The sequence below is a fragment of the Battus philenor genome, unplaced genomic scaffold (assembly GCF_028537555.1).
Source record: "Battus philenor isolate CCGP_79_NKW_IND1 unplaced genomic scaffold, ilBatPhil1.0.hap1 SCAF_14, whole genome shotgun sequence".
In the NCBI taxonomy this organism is placed as follows: domain Eukaryota; kingdom Metazoa; phylum Arthropoda; class Insecta; order Lepidoptera; family Papilionidae; genus Battus; species Battus philenor.
Window position 1 is genome coordinate 7268067 of NW_027181676.1, and position 25090 is coordinate 7293156.

The window sequence follows — 25090 nt, forward strand, 5'->3', positions numbered from 1 at the left end:
TAACTTATGATTAAATATATATAGGAATAAAATTTCTCTAATAAAAACATGAGTAATTGGTGCAACTTTTAATATTTATTTTTTAATTAATTAGTTTCACTTGTAACTTTGTCTTTTATCCTCAGAATGACATGTGTTACAATTAAGTCTGGGTACATTGCTATTTTAAATCTGAGCAACACTTTCAAGAAGTTGTATGCGGCCACGCCACAGACTGCGATACTGAGAAAACCTTTATGTTGTTCACAAAATTGTGCTTCAAATTTAAATCAACATTTATTTGAATGCTACATCAAAGTTATAATTTTATTTAGTGTTATATTATTTGATAAAGCGTGTGTATAACTTGCTATGGCTGCTAGCGAAGGTCGGAGTGCTCAGCCAAACTTGCATCAGCAAGATTTGTCTAAACTAGTGAGTTAAATGCATTATGTATTTGAACTTAAACCTACAAAATGTACTTTGTTAAAGTTTGTGAGACTTGTAGTTTTTAAGGCTACTTTTTAATATAAAGCCAATTGCTATTTGTGGTGTCACATAACCTAACAACGAAAAATTGTATCTCATATGTATAAATCATCTAGATTAAAAAGTTTATCGATGTGTTCTTTGATTTTAAGGATGTGACTAAGTTATCAGCTTTGTCACCTGAAGTCATATCTAGACAAGCAACTATTAACATCGGTACCATTGGACATGTAGCCCACGGAAAATCAACAGTAGTGAAAGCCATATCAGGCGTGCAAACTGTCAGATTTAAAAATGAGTTGGAGAGGAACATCACTATTAAATTGGGTAAGTTACAAAATATTATATGACATAGTTAACAAACCATAAAATTCAGACAAAAATATTTAAAGTTCCCAACCCTTCCGTTCTGTGAACTTATCATTGATCAACCTATAAAAGCTTTTCGGGCTAATATCGAAAACATCAGAAACAATAGTACCCAAAAATAAGAGGTACTGTCATTGATGTTTGAAACTAATGTAAGAAAAAAATTTGTCTGTGTTGAATTAATGTGAATTGACATAATTGCAAAAACATCCAATGTTAAATCGTTGCATAATGATTATTTAAATGATTCAAATGTTTATCATAATTTTTTTGTTTAATTAAAAAATAGTTAACATACATTCACAGGTTTTATTTATAAAACCTGAAAATTATAACAGATCTTTGCAATGTACCATGTGAACAGAATCATTATCAGTTGTAAGTTTTGAATACCTGTATTGAAACACAGTAATCAGTAAAAAATTCAAATCAATAATTAATTAAATCACATGGTATGTTGCAGAGCGCCTGTCGGACTCTTTTATAAGAATGTATCGTGATATTGCTGATGAGAAGAGTGAAAATATACTTTATGAGAAAATTAGAAGGTTAAAGAAAAGAAATTTTTCACCCGATCCAGAGCTGCACAATGCTGTGCCACTTTTGAAGAAAAAAAAGAAAAATATAGAGAAAGTAGAGGAATATATAATAGAAAAGATAACTGATTTTAAATTTGTATCAGGAAATGAGTACTTTTACATAAAATGGAAAGGATGGCCTGAAAGTGAAAATACATGGGAACCTATAGACCATTTAGACAACTGCCCAGATATGTTCAATAATTTCTTGATTAACAAAGAGCTTCAATATTGTGAAACTATTGAAAAACTTAAAGAAGAGTTGTCATTTGATCATCTATTAAGTGAAGAAAATATTTTGAAAAGAATGGATGAGGCACAGGAAACTCCTATATCAAAATTGCGACAAAAACTGGCTCTGAAACTTCTTTCTATGATTATGTTACAAGAATGTGATGAATGTTATGCTCCAGAGCTGGTTCAAGAAGGTAGAAACTTGCTACAACTATATACATCTGCAAGAAAGAGACGTAAACAAATAATTGCACTTCAGGAATGGGAAGACCACCTAAATCAAGTAGACTATATAAAAAAATTGAGTGTAGAGAATAATGTAGACTTTGCTGGACCACCAGAAAATTTCACTTACATAAATCATTCTATACCTGGTGTTGGTGTTGTTATTCCAGAGAATCCACCTATTGGTTGCGAATGCACATCATGCAATTGTCGTTCAAAGACCTGCTGTGGAATGTTGGGGGGGATTTTTGCATATACCGCTAATAAAAGATTACGTTTAGCTTCAGGAACACCAATTTATGAATGTAATAAAGCTTGTAAATGTTCCATTGATTGTAATAATAGAGTAGTTCAGCGAGGTAGAAATGTAAGATTGACAATTTTTCGAACATCAAATGGTTGTGGTTGGGGTGTACGCACTGAACAAAAAATTAAACAAGGACAATTTTTGTGTCAATATGTGGGCGAAGTTATAACATTTGAAGAAGCCGAAAAAAGAGGTAGAGAATATGATGCCAATGGATTAACATATTTGTTCGACCTAGATTTTAATTCAGTGGAAAATCCTTATGTTGTTGATGCAGCCCATTTAGGCAATGTATCACATTTTATTAATCATTCCTGTGATCCTAATTTAGGTGTTTGGGCTGTTTGGGCTGATTGTCTGGATCCTAATCTACCTATGTTAGCTTTATTTGCAACTCGTGATATAGAATCGGGTGAAGAGATATGTTTTGATTATCTACAAAAATCATCAGATAGTGATGACCTGGATACTAGTACTTCCACAGAAGTAAGTAATATTGATACAATAGTTGGGTCTGTTAATGAAGACTTTTCAAAAGAGAGATTAAAAAGGGATAGTCCAAATACTGCAGAAGCCATTGCAGCAAACCCTCCAGGCTCACCATCAAAAACTAGGTTTGAAATGCAACAACAAAATCAAACATCACTCAAAAATACTGAATGTAAATGTGGTACTTTAAAATGTAGAAAATATCTATTCTGAGTGAATGCAGTTTAAAGAATTAAACTGTAACAACTAACAAACAATTTTGACATTTGAATCTCAAGAATGTCTTAAACATTTTACAATGCAATTTATAGATAATAGGAATATTTATATAACTAATGCAATAAGTAGTGCTAAAATTATTTACATTTTAAAACCATAACTTGAACTATATATTCAAATTTATAAATAACAATATACAGCAATCTTGTATCACATATGTAAAACTAATTCACAAATATTTTTTGTATTGTATAAAACAAGTTTGTTATATGGAGCTGTAATTATTTTTTGAAGACATTGCTATTGAATATTGTTAAATAGTTTAGTAGTCTCTGTGAACAAATATTATTGCATAAATATATTTTAATATAAACATATTGTAGTTGTATTGATGCATGAAATTTAAAATGTAGCAACCAAGATATAATTTTTAACTTCTAGAGCCCAAAAATTTTTGATTTCACGAGCAGTATGAGTGTTGTATTATCAATAAGAAGCATGTTTTATAAAGTTACATCACTTTATAAAACATTCTTATTTGTAACTTATTTACATCCACATGTGTATTTTTTTTTCTTTTGAAACAACAAAAATTTTAAAATTATTGATAATTTGTTACAAAGCTGTGCCACAAACATATTCATTAAAAGTACAATGAATTTCCTTAATTATAAAAGGCACCTGCTGGTACCTTAAATGTACTCAAAAATAAACTTATCAAATTCTTACATGTTGATTATTTACATGCATATGAATTTTCGTTTTATATTTTTTGTTATCTGTTGTTTTGTGTATAAAGTATACTTCTATTGCATAAAAAATAGCACAAATCAAGACAAAACTAATTTTGATGTAATGAGAATCAAGCTCCATTAATTTTCAAATTATTTTAAATTCTTAACACATTTTAAAAAAAATAATTTCTTGTTGAAAAGAGCTGCTATTTTCAATTTATTTTCTAATTTTATAGGGAATTTTGGAGATGTTTAAATTATAATAAGTTAATTGAACAATTAATATGTTCATTTTGTAGTTGCATATTAGTTTTAAGGTACTTAATGTAATAAATGTGTATGCAGCATTTTATTTAGTATGACAATCGGAAATAAAAAATATAAATTTGTTTTAACTACTCTTAAATTGGTAAACAATAAACATTTAATTACAGTGTGGTGGTATGTATTTACAGTAGATAAAATAGTAGTAGTAATAGTTTATATTATTATATATTTTCGACATGCTAAATAAAATGTCGTGTACTGTACTATGAAGTATTGATTCTTTTAATCTAGTTTTACTTTTTTTTTTGTTTAATACACACATGTGCATTATTTAGTTTTGTTTTTGTTTTATTTGAATTTTAATAATCTTTTTCAGATGAATGTGAAAATCACCATATTGCACATGAAGTAGATTTTTTTACATTTCATGATAAATTAACATCTGATTTTTATGTCTTTGGAACTTCTCAAACTAAAACCATGATTTGTTGCAATAAGGTGTTGTTTGTATTATGGAAAAGTTTTTGTTTATTATGCTAATGCATTGTTCACGCAAAATCCAGATTATCGGCCGGAATTAATTAAGAGAAAATGTTTTGGTTTCTCTTCATGTTAATGTGTGACCATGCACATTGATGGAGCTTGGTTGGAAAGTGTTAATCAGCATTAATCTAACTATGCTAAGGTCTAAACCTATTTCGATGTAATTATAATTTTAAAAGAATTGTATAATTAAGTTTGTTGATCAAAGTTAATTAAATGGTGACTCATTAAAATGGCATGGCCAATATAAATTTATAATCTAATGTAAAAAAAACTAAGACAAAATTATCTTAGATTTTTCCCCGTTATTTGAAGGATCTATGCTTAATATTTTTATGCTATTTAGTAACTTAGATAGACATTTTCGTGGACAAGTTGAGAGTAGCGCAATGCCCTAAAGATCAACTTTGACTCTTGATTTTTTTTTTTGGAACAATGAAATAAATGATTATTCGTTATCTATAATATATAGCACCTTCGAAATGTGAAGATGTTATTATAACTTAGTTTAAATAAGTATTTATACTTGGTATTATTAGTCCCGATTTTTTCTATATACTACTGACGGGTTTGGAAAGTTGGTTCAATTCAAATTTAATTTAAATATTCCAGCAGATTATTTAACATTTTAAATAGTAAACTACCACTGGCTCCGAATTCTGATCAAATAAGAGCCGGCCAGACACCAAACAATTGATCTTTTAGAATAAAATTTAACAATTCTTGGAGTTTAAACTATAATATCAACCACGTGAACCACGTAAATCAATGAAGCAAGTACTACGCATTTACATCAACCAATAACTTTTGAATACTGTAATATGCTTTACTTAATAATGTATTTTTATATTTTTGAGAAGAGTCAGGCAAGAAACTCGTCGTAGATTCTCTTTTAACTATATTTGTACAATATTTTTCTTATTTCTTTTTCCTTATTTGTCACGTGAAAATCAGTATGATAAAAGCTTTTCGAATGACGGCCAAAACCTTTGCGACAAGTAACATGATGAAACATTCATATAGTTAACCTAAGCCCTTGCTTCCCAATAAGGAGAAATAAATAACGTGATGTCCCTACGCAAAGCCATCGATTCTTCGTGCTTGTTACTGTAGATTTCTATGCTGAGCGCCTTCAACACCCTGTCACGTCAAACTCGATGAAGTTTGAAATGCCAACGTGGAAAGAGCACCAATCAATTTATAAAAAAAATAATAAATTTTGGTTTACTTTTTATTGTCAGTTCTCATGTAGAATAAAGTATTTTGTATAAAACTTGCGCTGCTCGTATTTCACATTAAACAAAAATAATTTTCTTTAAGGTTATGCCAACGCTAAAATTTACAAATGCGACAACCCAAAATGCCCACGACCGACTAGCTATATATCAGGCGGTTCATCGAAAGATGATAACTTTCCTTGTCTGAGACCCGCTTGTAATGGCCGCTTCCAGCTGGTTCGTCATGTAAGCTTCGTCGATTGCCCCGGTCACGACATCCTTATGGCAACGATGCTTAACGGAGCCGCTGTGATGGACGCAGCGCTACTTCTCATCGCAGGTCAGTATGTAATTCGACACGTACTCATTCTGATGTAGTTGTCACTTGAACATACATATTTCATCGTGCGTTTGTGCGAGGTCCGTCCGACGCCAAAGCAATCGTTTTGTTAAGGGATGACCGAGTTCAAGCAACGGCTGAAGCACGACTGAACAATAAGTTATGCACCAACTGTGGGAACTCTTCATGATATTCGCACAGTAGTATACCTCACATAACCAATCGTTTATTAACCAATATCATTTAGAGTAGAGAATATCTCACTGAAATATACTTAAAACACGGAGATAGCATTTATTTTTCGGAACAAAAAATAGTATAATGTCCTACAGTAAACAGGCTGTCTCATAAAACGCCGCCAAGATGGATACTTAGTTGACTAACGCCGCAGAACGCATGCATAATTTTATGTGAAAAAATTTTTGTAAATTAAGTCGCCATCGTACCGCAGTACGTAAAAACATGTTTATTTTTTTTCTCATGGAACGATTTTACTTATGGTGACGTATTTACTCAGTGGCTAAGTACATACACAAACACTCAATTGATACATTAACAAAACAGTCATTAATATCACATTTAATTTCCAGAATTTTATATTTTTTAATCATATACTTCTTTACGAGCAAGTACTTTCGATATCTTACTTTGGTTGTACAAGACTTGAATATTTGTCTTTATATAAAAAGTACATGTTTGGTATTTGTTGCAGGCAACGAGTCGTGCCCTCAGCCGCAGACGAGTGAACATTTGGCCGCCATTGAAATTATGAAATTGAAACACATACTCATTCTACAAAACAAAATAGATCTCGTGAAAGAAGGACAGGCCAAAGAGCAACATGAGCAGATCGTAAAATTCGTCCAAGGAACTGTTGCGGAGGGATCGCCGATTATCCCCATTTCGGCTCAATTGAAATATAATATAGAGGTACAAATTGCTTTTGTAAAGTGACACTAACATAACGTATGAACTAATAAAATATTTAATTATGAAAAAAATCTTGTTATCTACTATGCCACTAAAAATTCGAGTCATTGCGTTTTAAACACTAACATTATCTCTTCTTCTTTTACAATCTTCCTCGACTATTAATTAAGGGTAGTTCTTAATTGATAGTAGAAGGCATTACATTTCTGCCCTGCCTCGTGTGCTGTTCTCCATTCTAGTAGGAATTTGTCCCAGAAATATTGTTAGTTAATGTTGCCGCCAAATTTGTATTTGGGTCTTGCCGCTCTAACGCTTTTGTGACAGAATGTAAAATGTATTAATATTCAACATATCTGCTAGAATTGTAGGGTAGGTAGCTTAAGGACGTTTTAAATTCATTCTCTGTATGTTTATCGTAGTCGAGGTTCTAAATCTAAATACGCGTATTCTCAATGGCTTATAACATAAGCATAGTATAAAATCTTAAAAGTTTTAGCTTCAGTGACGGTATTAGAAAATTGCATAATGAAACCTAATGACTTAAATGCTTTGGATAAAAAAAGGCAACCGTGGGCTTCGGCCCAGCGGCTAGTAGTGTTCACTCTCGAACCTTTCGAGGTTCGAGAGTGACCACTACGAGCCGCTAGCCGCGGCGAGGATAGCCCTCACACTAAGGATGCGGGCAGCACTTCCCCTTCTCGTTCCCCTTCGAATGCTAGTTTTGAGTCGTGAATAACATGCAAGTACCCACACCAGTCCTCAGTGGGTTACGTTATAATATTACGCCGCATAATGATAATATTTACCTACAGGTGCTTTGCGAGTATATAACAAAGAAAATTCCTGTACCTCTGCGGGATTTCACATCTCCGCCCAGGATGATCGTGATCCGTTCGTTTGATGTGAACAAGCCAGGCTGCGAAGTCGACGACTTGCGAGGCGGAGTCGCTGGGGGCTCCATATTGCAGGGCGTGCTTACTGTCGGAATGGAAATTGAGGTAAAATCGATCAATAATTTGTCCAACTTTAACTACATAGCTAGGTTATACAATTTGTTTCTGATCTTGCAGGTATCTAAATTCTTTATTGTAAATTTAGTATTTAAAAGTGTGTAATAAAGTATATCATTGTATAATTAAATATGTTTGCCTATTGTATACAGCCATGGCCATAATTATGCTTATATTTAAACGTTAAAAATGAATAAAACTAGAAATAAATTAAGGGGCATTCTTCGGCAAATAATACTAAAACAGGACACAAACAATTTATTGCATAATAAATTAATTACAGCCAAGATTTTATTATTTCGTTTCAGTGATATTTTAGGGAAAAATTAACCTTAATAAAATGAATTACAAAATGTTAAATAATAATGCCCTAAATGAGTAATAACCGTTCATCTCTTTTCCCTTGTCAAGTCTTACCGAATCGTATTTCCTTATAATTTTTGCAACTCATGCAAAATGTATATATTCAGTATAGCACATAAATATTCCGTTCGCCGTTAGTGTTAGCTGTAGTCCCTAGGGATCGTACGCCAATATTTAGAGTCCAAAAGGTTGATAGGTTCTTTATTAAATAGATTTTTTTTTTGGTGCGCAGGTGCGGCCGGGCTTGGTGAGCAAGGACGCCGAGGGGCGCCTGACATGCCAGCCCATCTTCTCGCGCATCGTGTCACTGTTCGCTGAGCAGAACGAGTTGCAGTACGCAGTACCCGGCGGCCTCATCGGCGTTGGCACCAAGATCGAACCCACTTTGTGCCGCGCCGACCGACTCGTAGGACAGGTAAACTGATTATCATGTCAGCCGAAAGATGCACACTGCAAGGCTTAGCCCACCCCAAAGATCATCAAGTTCACCGATCTTTTTTTTGTGTTCCTTATTTCATCTGCGATCAGTCCCAGGACTAAAAGCGGATTTGTTGAGTAGTTATAGCTTTGGAAGGGGTCTCCCCGGCGGGAGACACTCCTAGTTTACCATCGTGCGTCTAGTCTCTGGATGTCAAGGCGTTTATGAGGTTTCCTGTACTGGATGCAAGTCAATTCGGAAGCCAAGTCATTTGGGTGTTTGTCTAGCCGAATTTTATAATTAGTAGATGACTGCTGGATCTGCTCCTTTATTGTTTTGATCTCCAGAGCTTCGTGGATTTCAGAGTTCGTGAGGAACCATAGAACTTTTGTTATAGTACGCAGTAAACCATTTTATAGCCTTTTTATAATGGTTATGTTGGAGTTACAAGCGCTTCCCCAGAGCTGGATCCCGTACATCCACACAGGTTTGAATATCATTTTGTACATAAGGAGCTTGTTGTCTACCGATTGTTTGGAGTTACGAGCCAACAGCCAGTACCTAGATCGGAACCGTATGTTTACCAGTAGTCTTCTGTCCAGGTGTATCCCAAGGTACTTCACTGAGTCACTATGGGGTAAGGTGTTGTTACCTAATTGTACGGGTGAACAGTTTCCTTTTCTAAGCGTGAAAGTAATGTGGATCGATTTAGAGGCACTTACCTTAATGCGCCACTTCTGCAGCAGTCATCTACTTTGTTGAGGCTTTCTTGTAGAATGTTTGAAGCAGTCTGGTGATTTTTGCTGCTTGCCAACAGTACAGTATCATTCATCACTTGCGATGTCTGTGGGAGGTCTGCTGTATACAGGGTGTATAGTATTTGGCCAAGAACGAAGCCCTGGGGTACTCCAGCCAGCATCTCATAGATATTTGATGCGACTCCACTTTCCCGTACCTGGAACATGCGATTTGACAAGTAGGAATATATTATATGTCAAGGTATAGTAGGTGTGTGGTAGTAGCTTTTTTGTTTTAGAGAGTAGGCCTTTATGCCATACTTTGTCGAACGCTTGTTGGATGTCGAGAAACTAAGCAGAGCAGTACTCCTTAGCTTCAAGGGAATGTCGTATCTTATCATAGACCCGATGTACCTGCGCTATAGTCAAGTGTTGATTCCAAAACCCAAATTGATGTTCAGGGATTGCTTCATTTTCATTTTTATGGTCCATGCCAGCTCACGCACCGTTATTGGCCTCGGTGGCAATGACAGTTGTAGGTCCTGTTGCAGGTAGTCGTCTACTTCCCTCTCAAATTCCTCGCTTGCATCATCATTTGGTTTAAATATTTTGGCTAGATGTTTTGCGAATGTTTCTGCCTTATTTCTGCCAGTTTTAGCCCAGTCTCCGTTATTTTTTCTTATGGCATACTTAAATTGTTGTGGTCTGTTAAATATTTTGGTGGATTTCCAGAGCGCATATTCCGATGATGCGGTAGCCGTTAGACTATGCAGCTTACTTTGTAGAGTTGTGTTGTTTATGCTATCCAGCATTTCCTTTAATTCTTTTATGGCTTTGTTTAAGGCGGTCTTGTCAGATTTGAGTCTAGATTGATGCCAGACCCTTCTCAACTTTCTTTTTTCCAGTACTTTTTCTTTAATTTCGAGAGAAATGTTAGCAACGGGAGCCCTTTTCTTTTTGGTTGGAGTGTTTGTCTAGCACGCATTTTGTATTAGGCTAGTGATGTGGCTTGTAGCATCTTCTATCTCCTCTGGTGTCCTTAACCTTTAACTGTGGACGCGCGGTCTCACAGACCGCTTGCAGTTTGTAATTTTTGTGTTTACCCCTTTTCCCTTGCTCCCCGCGTTTAATGCTCTCAGTAGCTTTAGTTTTAGCGCCGAAACGTATATTGAGATGATAGGTTGTGTCGGCGGACACAAATTAGGTGAGTTATTTTACTTTATACTTTAACCGCGGTCTGTCGGACCGCACGTCCACGTTTCCTGCGTAAATAATATAAACGGTGATTTCGTTTAATTTGATTGTTTTATGTTATTTTCATTCAAAATGTTAATGAATATTGAACGAGAAGATGGCCTATGCTCATTTTATATCGCATTCTTGACTTGTGCGGTATAAATGCTCATGTACTAACCGATGAGCATCAGAGCAAAAAAATAAAAAGAGGAGTATTCCTAAAAAAATAGCACGATCTATAGTAATGATCTTCCGCATATGCAAAGACGAGCAATAAAACCAAATATACCAAACAAATTGAAAATGTCAATGGAGCGAGTTTTAGGGGCAGATATGCTCCTAAATGAACCCCCCCAGCCAGGAGAGTGATTAATTAAAACGAAAAACATGTCGTTTTTGTCCAATAAAACTAAAGAGAAAGTCCAATTACACTTGTATAAGTTGTAGGCAGGTCATATGTTTACAGTGTTCCATACCCTTGTGCAAGCACTGCCAATAATTTTAAACAATTGGACCAATGTCAAAAATTTTGTATTTTAATTTGAGAAGACTTTTATTCGTTTTTATATTAGGTTAAACCTTAGATTTTTAGTTTTGATTGTTATTTTTTCTAAAAAGTTTAATTCATTCGAGTTTTTCGTCCTACAATTGATCTCTAGTAAATGTAGGCCAAAAAGTGCCTTTAATTGTTGGTATGCTTTATTTTATTTACAAATAAAGAAAGATTGATTAAAAGCCTCGAAATTATTTAATTTTAATATACCTAAAAAACAATAAATACAATAGTGTACAAATAAAATTAACATTTACGTAATATTTGGACTTCAGAACATAGCGGTCCGAGAGACCGCGCGTCCGTGGTAGTGTGACAAAAAAATGACGTCCATAGTTAAAGGTTAAGGATACATGTAGTTGTATAGTATCCTCTATGTATTCTCTGAATCCCTTCCAATCGGTGAATTTATAGGATAAGGTTTCGGATTCTTCGTAGCTTATTAGAGTCGTGCTTACGGTCAGAATCACAGGGGTATGATCAGAGTTACTATCGTGGCAAGACACGGGTTTGAGGTAGTGTCTCGAAAGTCCTCCGGTGATGAAAAAGTCTATCAGGTCAGGCTTTTTCTTCAGGTGTGTAGACCAGAATGTAGGTTCGCCAGACGAGATCGGGATTAAGTTATGTCTATCTAGGCACCCTTTGAGCTGCCTGCCTCTTGTAGTTGTTAATCTGGATCCCCAGTATGTGTGCTTGGCTTTCCAGTCGCCACCAGCAATAAACCTGTTTCCGAGTGAGGAAGAATTCAGAGAATTTTGCACTATCTATTGTGTCTTGGCTTACCAAGCTTATTTTATATATTATTGCTTACAATATACTGAAGATATGTTGAGGGGCCCATTTTTTTAACTGCGATAGAAGTTGCTTGTATTTGGCTGGTTTTGTACTCGGGCAAGATGTGGTGCTTAATGGAAGTTTTAATAGCTATAGCCGTTCCTGCGCGACCAGTGCCATCGGGGTGGCAAGTCATGTAGATGTAGCAACCTTTGGCTTTTCTGTTGGTTTTTGGTGTGCAGTGCGCTTCAGATATGAGTACAACATTCAGTTTATTGTTCGCAATCAATTCTTCCAACTCGGACTTGTTTGGCGTCAAACCATTAATGTTCCAAGTGGCTATTCCCAGTGGAGTCATTATGTGGTCTTATCTAGCAGTGTTATGAGTCTCAAGAGAGTGCTTATCTGTTGTAAGATTAAGTCCAATTTTTCTGATTGTTTTATTATTAATTTTTCTAATTTATTATATGTTCTCGCCTCAGGTTGCGGTTCACTTGCGTTCTTTAATCTTTCAACGTAGCTATTGTTGGTTGTACTTCAATGGGGTTTTCGGGTTTTGTTTAAGTAGTTTTTTTTACTCTGTCGGCCTAGTGGTGTTTTTCTTAGTCGTCCTTTGTGGGATTCTTCTAGCAGGGATCTCTTTGTATATTGAACAACCTTTATAGTTTACAGGATGTGCACCTTCATAGAGGACACACTGGGCTGCACAGTCAACAGTTTTATGACTTTGAGCGCATTTTACACATCGATATGGTCGCATGCAGTAGTTCTTAGAGTGGCCGTACTGTTGGCACCTATGGCATTGTGGTAGCGTTGTCCTATTTTTAATTACGATAGACTGGTGGTATATGTACTTGATGTCTTTAACTACCTTGTTGTTTGGTCCTTGGGCGATATTCACAAAGAACGTAGATGTGGGTTTTTTGTCTGGCATCCCAGTTTTTTCTATTTCTTCCACGATGGCATTAGTGGTGTGGAGTGGTGGAAATTTTTTATGACCACTTTAAGGCTGCGCCTTGATGCTAAAAGTATGACCTACGAGTCTATTTTCTCGTACTAGAGCAATGATTTTTTTGTAGGTTGTAAGATCTTTACAAGAAACCCTCAGTTGATTTCTATTAACTATCTTAAAGGTAAATAAGTTTGAATCAGTTGCCGTTTCCAATAGTACTGTGAGTCTGTTTACGTCTTCGATGCCATACAGAATGATAGGTGGCGGTTTACTAGGTCGTATTTCAGTTGGTTTACTAGAATTCTCGGTCTCGTCCACAGATAGATCTTGGAATCGGTTCTGGGTTTTACTCTTTCTGGGGATGGTGTCTGTGATATTTTTTTCCGTTTATGGTTTCTACATACATGTACTCTTTGCCAGTCATGCGGTTTGGGAGTATCTGTTTCTAGATTTTTACCTAGTGTTTTTCGTTTTAGAGAGTTTATATGGGAGGTACTTCCCAGTGAATTAGATCGTGTTCTCATAAGAAGGCTTGGATGGAACACCTGTTGCACAAAAATGAAAGGGGCAAATCGCAGTCTTTATTTTCCATTATCATAAAAAAGGGGGCGCGAGAGTAGTAGTACACGTTGCCAAGGCGCATACTCCCAATATTTCTGTGGATATTTATTCGCTTACGGTTATTGGTTAGCCATGTTGATGGGTTATTTACCGCCGCCCATTGCTCGGCCTTGGCATCTTGTTTTACAGCTGACTTCCTCCTAAGTGTTTGTAGGTGGAATTCGGATCGCCGTTCTCAGCGAATCCTCCTTTTTTCTTATCCGGGCTTGGGACCGGCAACGGCAGAGTTTAGACTAAAACTTGGATAATTTAAGTGTATCGAGTAACTAAGACTCGGCTCATGGATTTGAATCCATGTTATTATAATTATTACTTTATAATTATTGCACAGGTACTCGGCGCTGTGGGAACTTTACCTGGAATATTTGTGAAGCTCGAAGTATCTTACCACTTATTGAAGCGACTTCTTGGTGTCCGCACTGAAGGAGATAAAAAGGCCGCCAAAGTGCAGAAACTGACAAGGCATGAGGTAAAGTACCTCTTACTAAAATTATTAAATACTGTTTCAAATACAAAAACATAAGATGGTATTTGCTCATTATTATAAAAACCTAATTGTATAAAGTTAAATTTATAAAGATTTTTTAATAGTTTAATAATGTGTTCACATCATTACACATTACCATTTATTAAATTTAAAACATATAAAAACTGATGACAAAAAGGCATATTATTTTTCAATAAACTAATGTAATAATGTTAAATGTTGCTTGATTATTTTGTTTTTATTTATACTATATCTGACAGTAAGTGTATATACATATATCGGTATTGTTAAACTTTTTTTAAAAGATATGTTGTGGAGTTTTGTTCTTGCTCCTTCTCCACAACTAACACCAAGTGAAGCAGAGTAGTGTCAAAAATAAAATACATGATCAATAAGATTCCTATTAAATAAAATCAATTTCTCTTCAATACTTACGTAAGAAAAATGAATAAATAAATTTTTGAGAACATTCCATTTTTTAATAAAAACTAACATCAAGAATAGTTCAACATAACGTAGGTTTTTATTGTATAGATATTTAAAGACAAACTTGTTGCAGATGTTGCTTGTAAACATTGGATCATTAAGTACAGGAGGTAGAGTTATTGCAACTAAGGCTGATTTAGCAAAAATTGCACTGAACAATCCGGTGTGTACCGAAATTGGCGAAAAGGTTGCTCTGAGCAGAAGAGTGGAAAATCATTGGCGGTACGTATTTGACTCTTTAACACCAACATTTCTTCATCATTCAGTCATCATTATCATTGACGTCTGATTTCGACAGCTATACTATATAAGCTATATAAGCTTTCCTCATAAATTTGCAATAGGGCCAGTTGTGAATTAGCTTATATTCAGCTTATTTCTTTACTAAGTCTGTCCAACCTTAATAAGTAATTAATCTCTTTAAGAGTCAATATGAATTGATTTTCACCAAAGTTACAGAGAAATTACAGGCTTCGTTTGATAATTGAATTGCATAGAAAACAGTTTAAAGGTTTTTGTTATTAATAAGAATTCCAGAGATTCTAAAAATCGATTTCAAGTATGTATTTTTAACCGATTTTATATCTCCCGTGTGTTTTCTCATATGAAAGCACTTTTTATCCCCTAAATTTTTAAATTCTTAAGCAAGAATCGTGATATTTGTGTATGTAGATTTTGTTTAATGAAAAATAACGTTAAATTTCAAAGCGCTCGTACTGCATCTGATTGCTGAAGTTAAGCGGAACTTTGTTTCCTTGTTTTTTTTTTTAATTTACGACGATGATAGTGAGGCAACTAGGAGGCAAGACTATGTTTATTGGCAACAAAGCCTGCGCTTGACCGTTCATACAGTAATTTGAGCATTTCTTAATTCTTGTGATTTCGTTTCGGCTTCTCTTGGAATCTGTCTTTTGTGCCACAAAAAGCAATGGTTGCAAGCCTCCTTGAGAAGTGCAACAATTGTGTTTGCTTTTATAAAAGTATTTTCTATGCTAAGTCAAGGACATTATATAAATTACTAAAAATTGTCTAAGACACAAATCCTTATGCTTTCGGAATTCCTTGCCTCAAAATATACTAAAACCTTTTTCTTAATAAGAACCAGTAAAATAATTTTAATTGGAACCTGCTTTTTCACATACCATGGTGTTTTTTTCACGTGCCAATACACAGTACAACATGAAAATCCATCAGAAAAGGAATCTAGTCTGCTACTTTTTTGGTAAATTGCACCGTAAATCGATGACGTTTCGCGAATTGAATTGAATAATTACAATTTATGTATATAAACAAGTTGTTCTTTAATATTTTTTTATGTTACAGATTAATTGGTTGGGGTCAAATTCAAGGAGGCGAAACCATTGACCCTGTAAAGAATTGAATCTGTTAATAGATCCTTTTATATATTTAACGAAGGTCATATATTTAATAAAAAGTAAAAAAATAACGTATTGTGTTTTAATTTTTACCCCCAAATATTTAATTATAAATTCTAAAAATATGTTAAAAAAACTTAGTAAATGTGGGTAAATAATTTATTTGATTTTACACATTTACAGGCAACAAATCTTAGGCCATATATATAAAAGTATTAATATCGTCGTCGTCCCGTCGCATATATTTATGTTCAATGAGCCACTCTAACTGTTCCTTAATCATCTTCTTCGAAGGTAGGAACATGTTCTTCAGAATTTCAATTAGTTCACTCTGTAAAATAATACCAAAACTTATAAGTGATAAATGAAGATAAACATGAAGCTAGAGCTGCAATAGTACTATTTAAAAAATTAATGCAGTCATGCAAATTTTATAGTCTATCAATGTTATTTTACTAAAAATAATATTGGCAGATTGTCATAAAAAATTTTGGTTCTGGTGTAGAACTGCTACAATAACATTTTTTTAAACTAACTTTAATACATACATCACACAAGATTTATATAGTGGAGATAGAATGGGTTACCTGGAGGGCAGTGTTTGTAATTCGTTTTCTCATTTTTAATATTTTGATTATAGCTTCTTGTGTTCTTAAAATTCGTAATTGGACAATAGAATGATTATCTTCCAACTGGGAACGCTCAGTGCTTAACTGCAGACGGCCAATCAAATTTATCTTCCCCCTCCTTTGCGGTTTACCATTTTTTACTAATGCAAATTCTTGATTAACCCAAAAAGCAGTGTTTTCAGCAAAATCTTTAGGGTTCTGCACTAATGGTTCATATGACAATAATTGTCGTTTTAATTTAGGAAAGGCAACTAAGGACCACAATGTTCGTCTCAATTCAGGGTCAGGGAGTTCAGTTGCAAGTCTTAGGTTCTCATATGTTACTCTTTCTAATGGTCTTTGGTTCCAAGCAAATAAAACAGCCATTTGGAAGGTTGTTACATCTAAATCGAACCTACCAACTGTATTTGCAAAAGTGATTGTACCATTGCTCATATGATGATACCATTGTAGCTTTCGACCAGAATGCTTCTTCTTATAAAATTCTTCAACTTCTGGTATATAGTCTTCCAACTCCAAAGGTAAACTAACTGTCACCCTTTCAGATCCCCGTGCCCAAGCTCCAGCATTGAGAATCTTTATGTTGATTGCATCATGACGAGTTGTTTCTCCTCTAAACTGAATATTAAGATCTTCACTGACCTTAATATCTTGGAACATACGAGCTAATTTATTGACATAGTCAGCTGGCATGCCTACCTCTCTTAACCACTCAACCATATCCTCTTCCTTTTCTGAATCTGCACTAGAATCTAATATTAGTCTTCTTGTTAAATGTGCTTTATGGTATCTCATGAACACATCTTTGTTCTCAATATATTTCAAAACCAAAAGTACATCTTTTAAACGAGATTCAATTTGCTCACTAGTTAGCCGTTTACTTAAGGGTGTCTTTCTCAGCAGCATATCACAGTAATTAGCAAGTAATTCAGGACATTTGCTTTCAGGGGCAGTGCCTTTGCTACCACGAATCAGTGCAGATGATGGAAGCTCTAATTTAAAAACAGTTGTGTCATTAACAACACACTTGTATGCTTTGTCTCTTGCAGTTAAAAATCGGGGATCATCTAGAAATGCTTCTTTTACAAGACTACTGAATCTTTTGAAGAGATCAAGTAAGCGTTCAACATATTTTTCAGAATCTGTGGTTATAATATCAGCAGAAGCAACCATGTCTGCCAAGCCAGCTGATACAATGTGTGCCTCTAAATCTCGTAGCATTGGTGTAACACCTTCTGGCACCCTATCCAAAAGTCGAAACATTAGCTGAAGCTTATCAGTCTCCCCAGCTTTGATTAATGGTGCACTTTCGGCTAACAAAGTGGGAAGATGTTCACCAATAATTACTCTTTCACAACACTGTGTAAGAGCAGCAACACTTCCACTTCCAGGCTCCAAGTATCTATGTGCTCTGGCTTCCTCTTCTTTTAAACGTTGATCTGCATACTTCATGTAAGATTGTACTCCATTGGCTAAGAGATGCTCATTGGCTTTATACTTATAGAACTCCTCAGTAGCCTGCATGTAAGCTGCTTCAAAATTTTCTCTATATATTTGAAGCTTATCATTTGAGTTTGAGCATAAGTTAACTGAAATAAAGTATTTAATGTAAATGTTAATTCTCACAAATTAATCACAAATCAAATCATAAAAATATAACAACACTAAAGCATAATCAAATATTGAAAGTTCCTGCTTAAAATAATGTTTATGTAACTCCTTCACAAGTTTCCGGTTAGCAGTTTTTTGCTGTTAAAGCAAGTCAGTTAAGACTTAATTCAAAACAATTAAACACTATGTTGAAGTAAAAAATATTTAGGCATCTTTAAATTAGTTATAGACAGAAAATCTAGGATGAAGGTTATAACATAGACAAAAATGAAAATCAAGTAAAGTTACCGTAAGATTCTCTCACTCCAATTACAAGTTGGGAATCAAATGACTCTCCATTACGTTCAGCTTGCACAAGTTTCATAGCAGAATCCTGCAATCTTTGTTTAATATCTACAAAAATGCTTTGGTTCCATGAGTCCAACATCAATTTACGCACTAAGCTATCTTCTACATTGTTATTATTATTTTTTTTCTGTGAACTTGATGTGTTGGAACTGGTAACTTTGCTTATATTACTTATGGAATTTTCTAGTTGACGAAACGGTGTCGGTAAGTAGTTGCACTGAGTAAAAAATTTGCCCCACTCGGCTATGTAAGATTTAAGAAGAGCTTGATCTTCTCTATGTGAAAGCACACGAGCTTGTGCCTGCTTTATGTACATCATTATATCTTGTTTCAAAGCCTCTCGTAGCTTGTATGGTCCTCTTTCGTCCCAGAGACACGCCGAATGTACTGCTCCAAACAAATCTTGCCATTCCGTCTGTGTTACCGGTTCCTGTTTTAAAAGCTTCAAAACTATTGGTCTCATAGAAGGCCATTTATCCTCGAAAGTAACCTGCCCTTTATCCTGAAAGTAACACAGGATTTAATTGTACAGATGATTAAACAGTGTAATTTTCATATTTAAATATCAATTCCCCAAACCTTTAACATGTCTTATTATCACAATAATTAATATTTTAGTCAAGAAACTCACAATACGCATAACATAATATTAACTGTAATTTTTCTATACTTTTTTTACCTACAAGTTTCTTCCAATTAAAAAGAAAATGGAAGCAGACATTGAGCCAGTAGTTATATCAGTCAAATATATTTTACTCAATATGAAATATTTTGTATTATTATTCAAAGATATTTTCAATTAGAAATAAAAATATTTGGTAAATTAAAAATATTGTACTTATCTGAATAATTAATTCACATGGAAATTTTGTAATAACCGATCATTGTTACTCAATATGAAATTAATTTATTACAATAAAATACAATTTCAATATTTATTTAAATAATTTAAATAAATAATATTTTAATTTTGATTGCTGAATACATAGATATTGCTTTGTTCGCGTTTTTTAGTTTTATTGCTGAGCTACGTATTGTTCTTAATGTAATTTTATTCTATAAATAATAAATATTTACCTATAATTAATAGAATAAAAAAGAACAGAAATTATGCTTATTTTTATTATAATTAACACGAGCTATTTAATCATTAAATGTAACTTTTATGCTGTGTTCTTTTGATGCGTTATACAATATTGATTAGAAAAAAATATTTATTTCTACGTTTATTTAAAAAATTATCACATTTTTGCGATCATTTTAATTTTCCTCATTAGTTATATGGCTTGGTTAATATGATTCTATACGATAATAAAACTTTACTGTCTACAAATGTATAAAATATTATTACACAATGACATTAACTAAAACTTTTAATTTATTAATATATAATTAATAAATTTACTTTACAAATAGATGGCTGTATGAGTTACGTGCATTAACTTGAATGTAATACAAAAGATAAAAAAAACAAATAGCTTAGTCATCTGACATTGATTGTGAAATTGTAAACAAACATTTTATAATTTTTTTATAATTCAAAAGGAAAATAAGAATGACTTTCTTTGGAGAAATTGTTGAACCAGTAAGTCGAACAATTTGGGAAGACTGGGATGATGCAATACCTAACTGTGAATATTCCAAGTAATTTAAATTTATCTGTTATTATTTCACAAATAATTTTAAAATATTGATTAAAATTGATCTGCCGAAGAAAGCTAATGTAGCGCTTTTTCAAGGACTTGAAAGCAAGTGTAAGACAGATGATTTATTAACAAGTAAAGGGCTTAATTTAATTTATGTTAATAAATCAGTACTTTTGAAGGCACCCAAAGTAAATTTGTTTAATACATTTCATCGATTCGTTATTTTCTAAGTCACTGATAGTTTTTGGCATTATATAAAAATATTTCAAATTTCCTTACTCATCTGAAGTTTAAGCAATGGAATCAAAAAATTATACGAATTATGTTACGGAGGTTAGCTACATCATATATTTCATATAATTTTCTATATCAGTTTTAAAAGATAAAGTGCTATATAGGTAATTTAACAAAATTTAATTACCACCAGATACTTAATATTTTCTCCAAGTTATATAGCGAATTCCTCATAGACAGTTGGTGAATAATATTCAAGCAGTGATCATAAAACAGTTGGTTAAGTGAAACTAAGATGCTTTTATTATTTTCGATAAAACGACAAAAAATATTTTTTTTAATATTGATATTTCCCATCCCTGTTAACACTATTAGGTTTCACTATCCAATGAGACAAGATTTCTGCCCTGTCTGTTGAATATCATAGAGTAAAAGCTCTTTATTCTTGGGGTAGGTGTTTCATAAATATGTCGCAAATATAGAAATTGTGAATATGGAATGGTAATTTATATGAGATTAAATAAAAAATGAGATTAATATAGAAAAAAATTATTGCATTTTGATTAATTATCTTAAGGCAACAATGGTTTGAAGAATTTTGTAATTTTCTCTTGCTTGGCAATTTTAAAAACCTTCAATTCAGACTGATAAGTAGCAATAGTATAAACATAGTATAAAAAATAAGACTTGGTTCTGTAGATGATTCATAAACAAATCTCAAAGCTCATTTGCTATTCTTAAACCTTCACTAAGATTTTTCAAATAAAATGTCACACTTCCAGTGCTTGTTGAAATTTCTTTTTTAATGGGCTGTGAATTTAGCATTTCAACATAACTTTTTTTTAGTTCATTTAATGGCATATACAAAAGAAATTGGGTTGTATACCTATTAGTATCCTTTAATTACTATGTATGTACTTATTAGATCCACGAATAAAAATTTTTTTAGCTGCAAATATAGGAATTGGGTCCCATTTTTTTCATCTGCAAATAGTGAAAATGTGAATAAAAGAGAAGCAAATAAGGAGCTTTTACTGTATAGTGATATACAAATGTATCATTTTTTAGGTTACAGTGGGAGTGTCCAACTGAAATAAATAAAGAGATTGATACTTTTTTTATTATTGATGGAAAGCATTTGGTACATTTTATAGATTTACAATCACAACTACTAGAATTAATCAATGAAATCAAAGAAATTGGTTTAAAACTATTTGAAATTAAAACACTTAACAAATACCTGTGTGTGGTTAAAGACTACAATATTGTTTTAAGTAGTGAAATTGTTGAATTACTACAACCATATCTAGAGACATGTAGAAATGTTATTACAATACAAACCAATCCAATGTCGGAGTATCGTAGCACTCAGGTACAAATACAGCCATGTCTTGTAAGAGGTATATATACATCTGCAGAATTAGTATCATCTAGATATGAATTCCCAAGGTTGGAACAGCCTAATATTTTATCTGGAGTTGCTGCAGGAGGTAAGGGATATTAAACATTTATTCTATGTAATCATTTTAACATTTTCTTGCCTTTAATCTTGTATTATACCTATTGATGTTAATTTAGTTAACCAAGAGGCTTTTTAAGCTTCATCAGAACTGAGTTCACAGAACTCAAGGGTCCTAAACGAAACAAGCCCCCTTTTGTCAGTTGAATGAAAATGTTTCCTTGAAGGTAGACTACACGTGTGTAAATGTATAGTGTTATGAGGGTAATTGTGACTACTTTGCAATCGAAGGTAGGATATGGGTCCTACCTTGGATCACCCTCTCTGTATGCGGAGACATGGGCAGAACCAACTGTCCCTATAAATAAATCAGAAAGGAAATGCCTCTTTCTGTGTTTGGATGAAGATAGGAGAGCATATGATGCATTCACTATGAGGGAACTAGGGTGTGTCGACGTTGATTCAAAGTAATTTCTATGACCAAGCCTGAAAGAATTATTGTATTGTTGGCAGCTTTCAAACATACTCAGTGTGAAATGTATAATATTCAACACCTTCATTTCACCTGCAAGATATTATATTTTATTTCCATTAGTACAGATAGAAATCAGTTAGCATTCAGTATCTTCCAATGACTTTAACCGGGTCATCTGTCCACCTTATATAACATTAACATTGTGGATAAAGATGTCTCTAAAACCTATTCTCAAAAAAATTAACTAATATGAAATTAAGTTTTAAGTAATACTTAGAAAGCTTTTTATTTTAAAATAAAAATTATGGGAGGTGCTTTAAAGAGTCACTGATAAATTAACATGGCTTGCAAATTAGGAGGTATAATTTATTGTTTTACCAGTACAATCATGTATAGTTTTACATCTAACTTACATTGGTTGATTTTTCTGTTAGAATTGTTATCCATAGTTACCTTTAATTACTTGAAATATACATTGATTCATTTACAATATCTACTCATAAATGAAATATTTTTACTTTGTCCATGGTTTTTGTGACCGAAAATTATATTGACCATAGCTTTGTGGAATTATTACAAGTTAGTTATGTACAAGGTTCTTCGTGTTAAACAAAATTATGTATCCTCTATATATCTTTTTTAATTTTTACATCAACAACATGAAATTACTACTATTATTACGTGTGATTTCAAACAGTAGAAGGTACTGTTAGTTCCTCAAGAGCTTCCACGTGAATAATTCTTATCGCTCTAACAATATGGCTATAATGACCACTGGTCACAAAATTAAAAAAAAATATATAATAGAAAGAAATGCAATCTATATGAATTTTTTGATAGATAGTCATATGTCAGGGCTGATTATGTTTTTATCAAGTTAAAAGTGAACAGACAAAATTTTAGGTTAGTGTAATGTAATTAATATTGTTAACATATATGTGAATATATTTTTCAGTTATCACTTTAAGAGAGCAGTTGAACTTGAAGGGGATTGCTTTATTATGTTATATTGAATATACAGAATACTATCAAGTGGAAGAGTTACAAAAATTGCTTAACTCACTGGATATTGGACCAATTTTCCAGAGTAGCACCAGTAGTGTATTAAGCTCAAACTTGTATATTTAATATAATTAATAAAATATGATTAATATTTTAATTGTTTTATTTCATTCTCTAAATTTTATTCTTTTATAGATAAGTCTAATTGTACTAATATTCTACCGCGTGCGCCCTGCTGACGGAAAAGTATCTCCGGCTTTAAAAAATTTACATATTTGTGTAATTATACGTAAAAACTAGAAAATTATAACCCTTGCAACTCTACTTCGATCATTATGGATAGACAGTAGGTTGTCGGTTGATGTGGTTACTATTATTTATGACGTAGGCAATCGTAACTTATTATAACATGGCATATTTAAACATACACTATTTACAAAGATATAGAAAAAATAATGCTAAAAATAAAATAATTGACTAATAAATAACCTTATATATTAGTACAATGATCGACTAATTAATACCTACTTGTAGACTCTTAATATAGTAAGTAGTTTCAAAATATTGGATGTTCCATCGAAAATAATAATAAACAATTTGTAAATATTCATACTAAAATATAACCATTAAATACTTTACTTGTAATTATATCTACCAATTACATATTAACATGTAACACACTAAAGCTACTTTAATTTTTTTTTATCTACTTCAACCACCTGAAGGCACATTTTAAGCGCAAGAGAACTATTGTTTTAATTACACGAGGTTCGCTTAAAGAACGCTTAAAGAACGTCAATAGGACACCGCAATCAAAATGTCACCACAAAGTGTCATTTAGACTCCTCGCAACTGACAGACAACCTTTATGATATTAGCCATGTATGTCATTTTAATAAAAGCCCATTCGTCCACTGATTAGATCTCGCTTCAACAATAGACCGTTACTAATTCCTAAATAGCTACCACACTAAACTATTACACTATTTTTCATTACATGCTTTCACTCGACAATCATATATATATTATATAACTTATTGACTCTGCTTCCGTAAGCTAGTGTCAGATAAATCTGTAAAAGCCACAAGACAAACAGCACGGACTTCACCTGAATCCATTATTTACACGGTGTTTCATAAAGAATCTATTCTACTTCTTAAATACTTTGAATTTCAGATGTTTTGTTTTAATTAACCTGCTAGCGTTTCAATGTATAATAAATAGTAGTTTCAATGTATAATGTGTATAATAAATTACATAGGTAAAAAAAATGTAATCATGGTGGTCAACCTCCAAGTTATCTGAGATGATACAGGATTGTCATAACGTTAATTTCAAACATAAGTGGAAAATTAACACTTTGTATTTCATCATATGTAGCAGAAATTTTCATGTTAAGTAAATATTACATATTTCTCTCAGGGCAGCATTCCTCTTTGTATAATAAAAATCAATTGTAATAGAGTTACATGACTTGGTATAAATAATAACAACTAAATCTTAATATATTTAATTAACATCAATACAAACACATTATTAAATTAAAAAAAAATAATTTTACATAAATTCATTAACAAAACATAACATAAGAAACTTAAATTTATACAAAATTAGCACAGCCTATTGAATCGCAGACCAGTTATTTGGTTTATTTAGATTGAACTAATCTTGGATATAAACAATATTCCAAATGAACATTAACTTTTCCAACAATATTTTTTTTCTTTAAAAAGTTTATAATAAAATTTTCTTA

General features: G+C 32.9%; 3 protein-coding genes across 4 annotated transcripts; 2 read left to right on the forward strand and 1 right to left on the reverse strand.

The window, feature by feature from the left end:
• The first annotated feature begins 158 nt into the window (after nucleotides 1–158).
• On the forward strand, nucleotides 159–15996 carry LOC137918424 (eukaryotic translation initiation factor 2 subunit 3-like). 2 transcript variants are annotated; one of them, XM_068761226.1, is made up of 9 exons: nucleotides 167–414; nucleotides 621–795; nucleotides 5754–5990; nucleotides 6703–6920; nucleotides 7733–7918; nucleotides 8526–8708; nucleotides 13916–14053; nucleotides 14631–14779; nucleotides 15881–15996. In XM_068761226.1, the coding sequence occupies exons 1-9, from the start codon at nucleotides 352–354 to the stop codon at nucleotides 15936–15938; spliced, it is 1407 nt and encodes a 468-aa protein (XP_068617327.1). In that variant the 5' UTR covers nucleotides 167–351; the 3' UTR covers nucleotides 15939–15996. The 2 variants fall into 2 exon arrangements, with proteins under 2 accessions (XP_068617326.1, XP_068617327.1); XM_068761225.1 differs by lacking the exons at nucleotides 5754–5990; nucleotides 6703–6920; nucleotides 7733–7918; ... (2 more) ...; nucleotides 14631–14779; nucleotides 15881–15996 and adding an exon at nucleotides 1301–3075 and having other exon boundaries at nucleotides 159–414.
• Nucleotides 15997–16078: 82 nt separating this feature from the next.
• Cul5 (cullin 5) lies at nucleotides 16079–19201 on the reverse strand. The gene is made up of 4 exons (XM_068761223.1): nucleotides 19101–19201; nucleotides 18462–19023; nucleotides 16521–18151; nucleotides 16079–16264 (listed from the first exon to the last, which is right to left on the reverse strand). Exons 1-4 carry the CDS (start codon nucleotides 19107–19109, stop codon nucleotides 16127–16129), a joined length of 2340 nt encoding a protein of 779 aa, XP_068617324.1. The 5' UTR covers nucleotides 19110–19201; the 3' UTR covers nucleotides 16079–16126.
• An 818-nt stretch (nucleotides 19202–20019) lies between these two features.
• PSMG1 (Proteasome assembly chaperone 1) lies at nucleotides 20020–23488 on the forward strand. Its single transcript, XM_068761227.1, has 3 exons — nucleotides 20020–20165; nucleotides 21470–21891; nucleotides 23291–23488. Exons 1-3 carry the CDS (start codon nucleotides 20077–20079, stop codon nucleotides 23461–23463), a joined length of 684 nt encoding a protein of 227 aa, XP_068617328.1. The 5' UTR covers nucleotides 20020–20076; the 3' UTR covers nucleotides 23464–23488.
• The last annotated feature ends 1602 nt before the right edge of the window (nucleotides 23489–25090 follow it).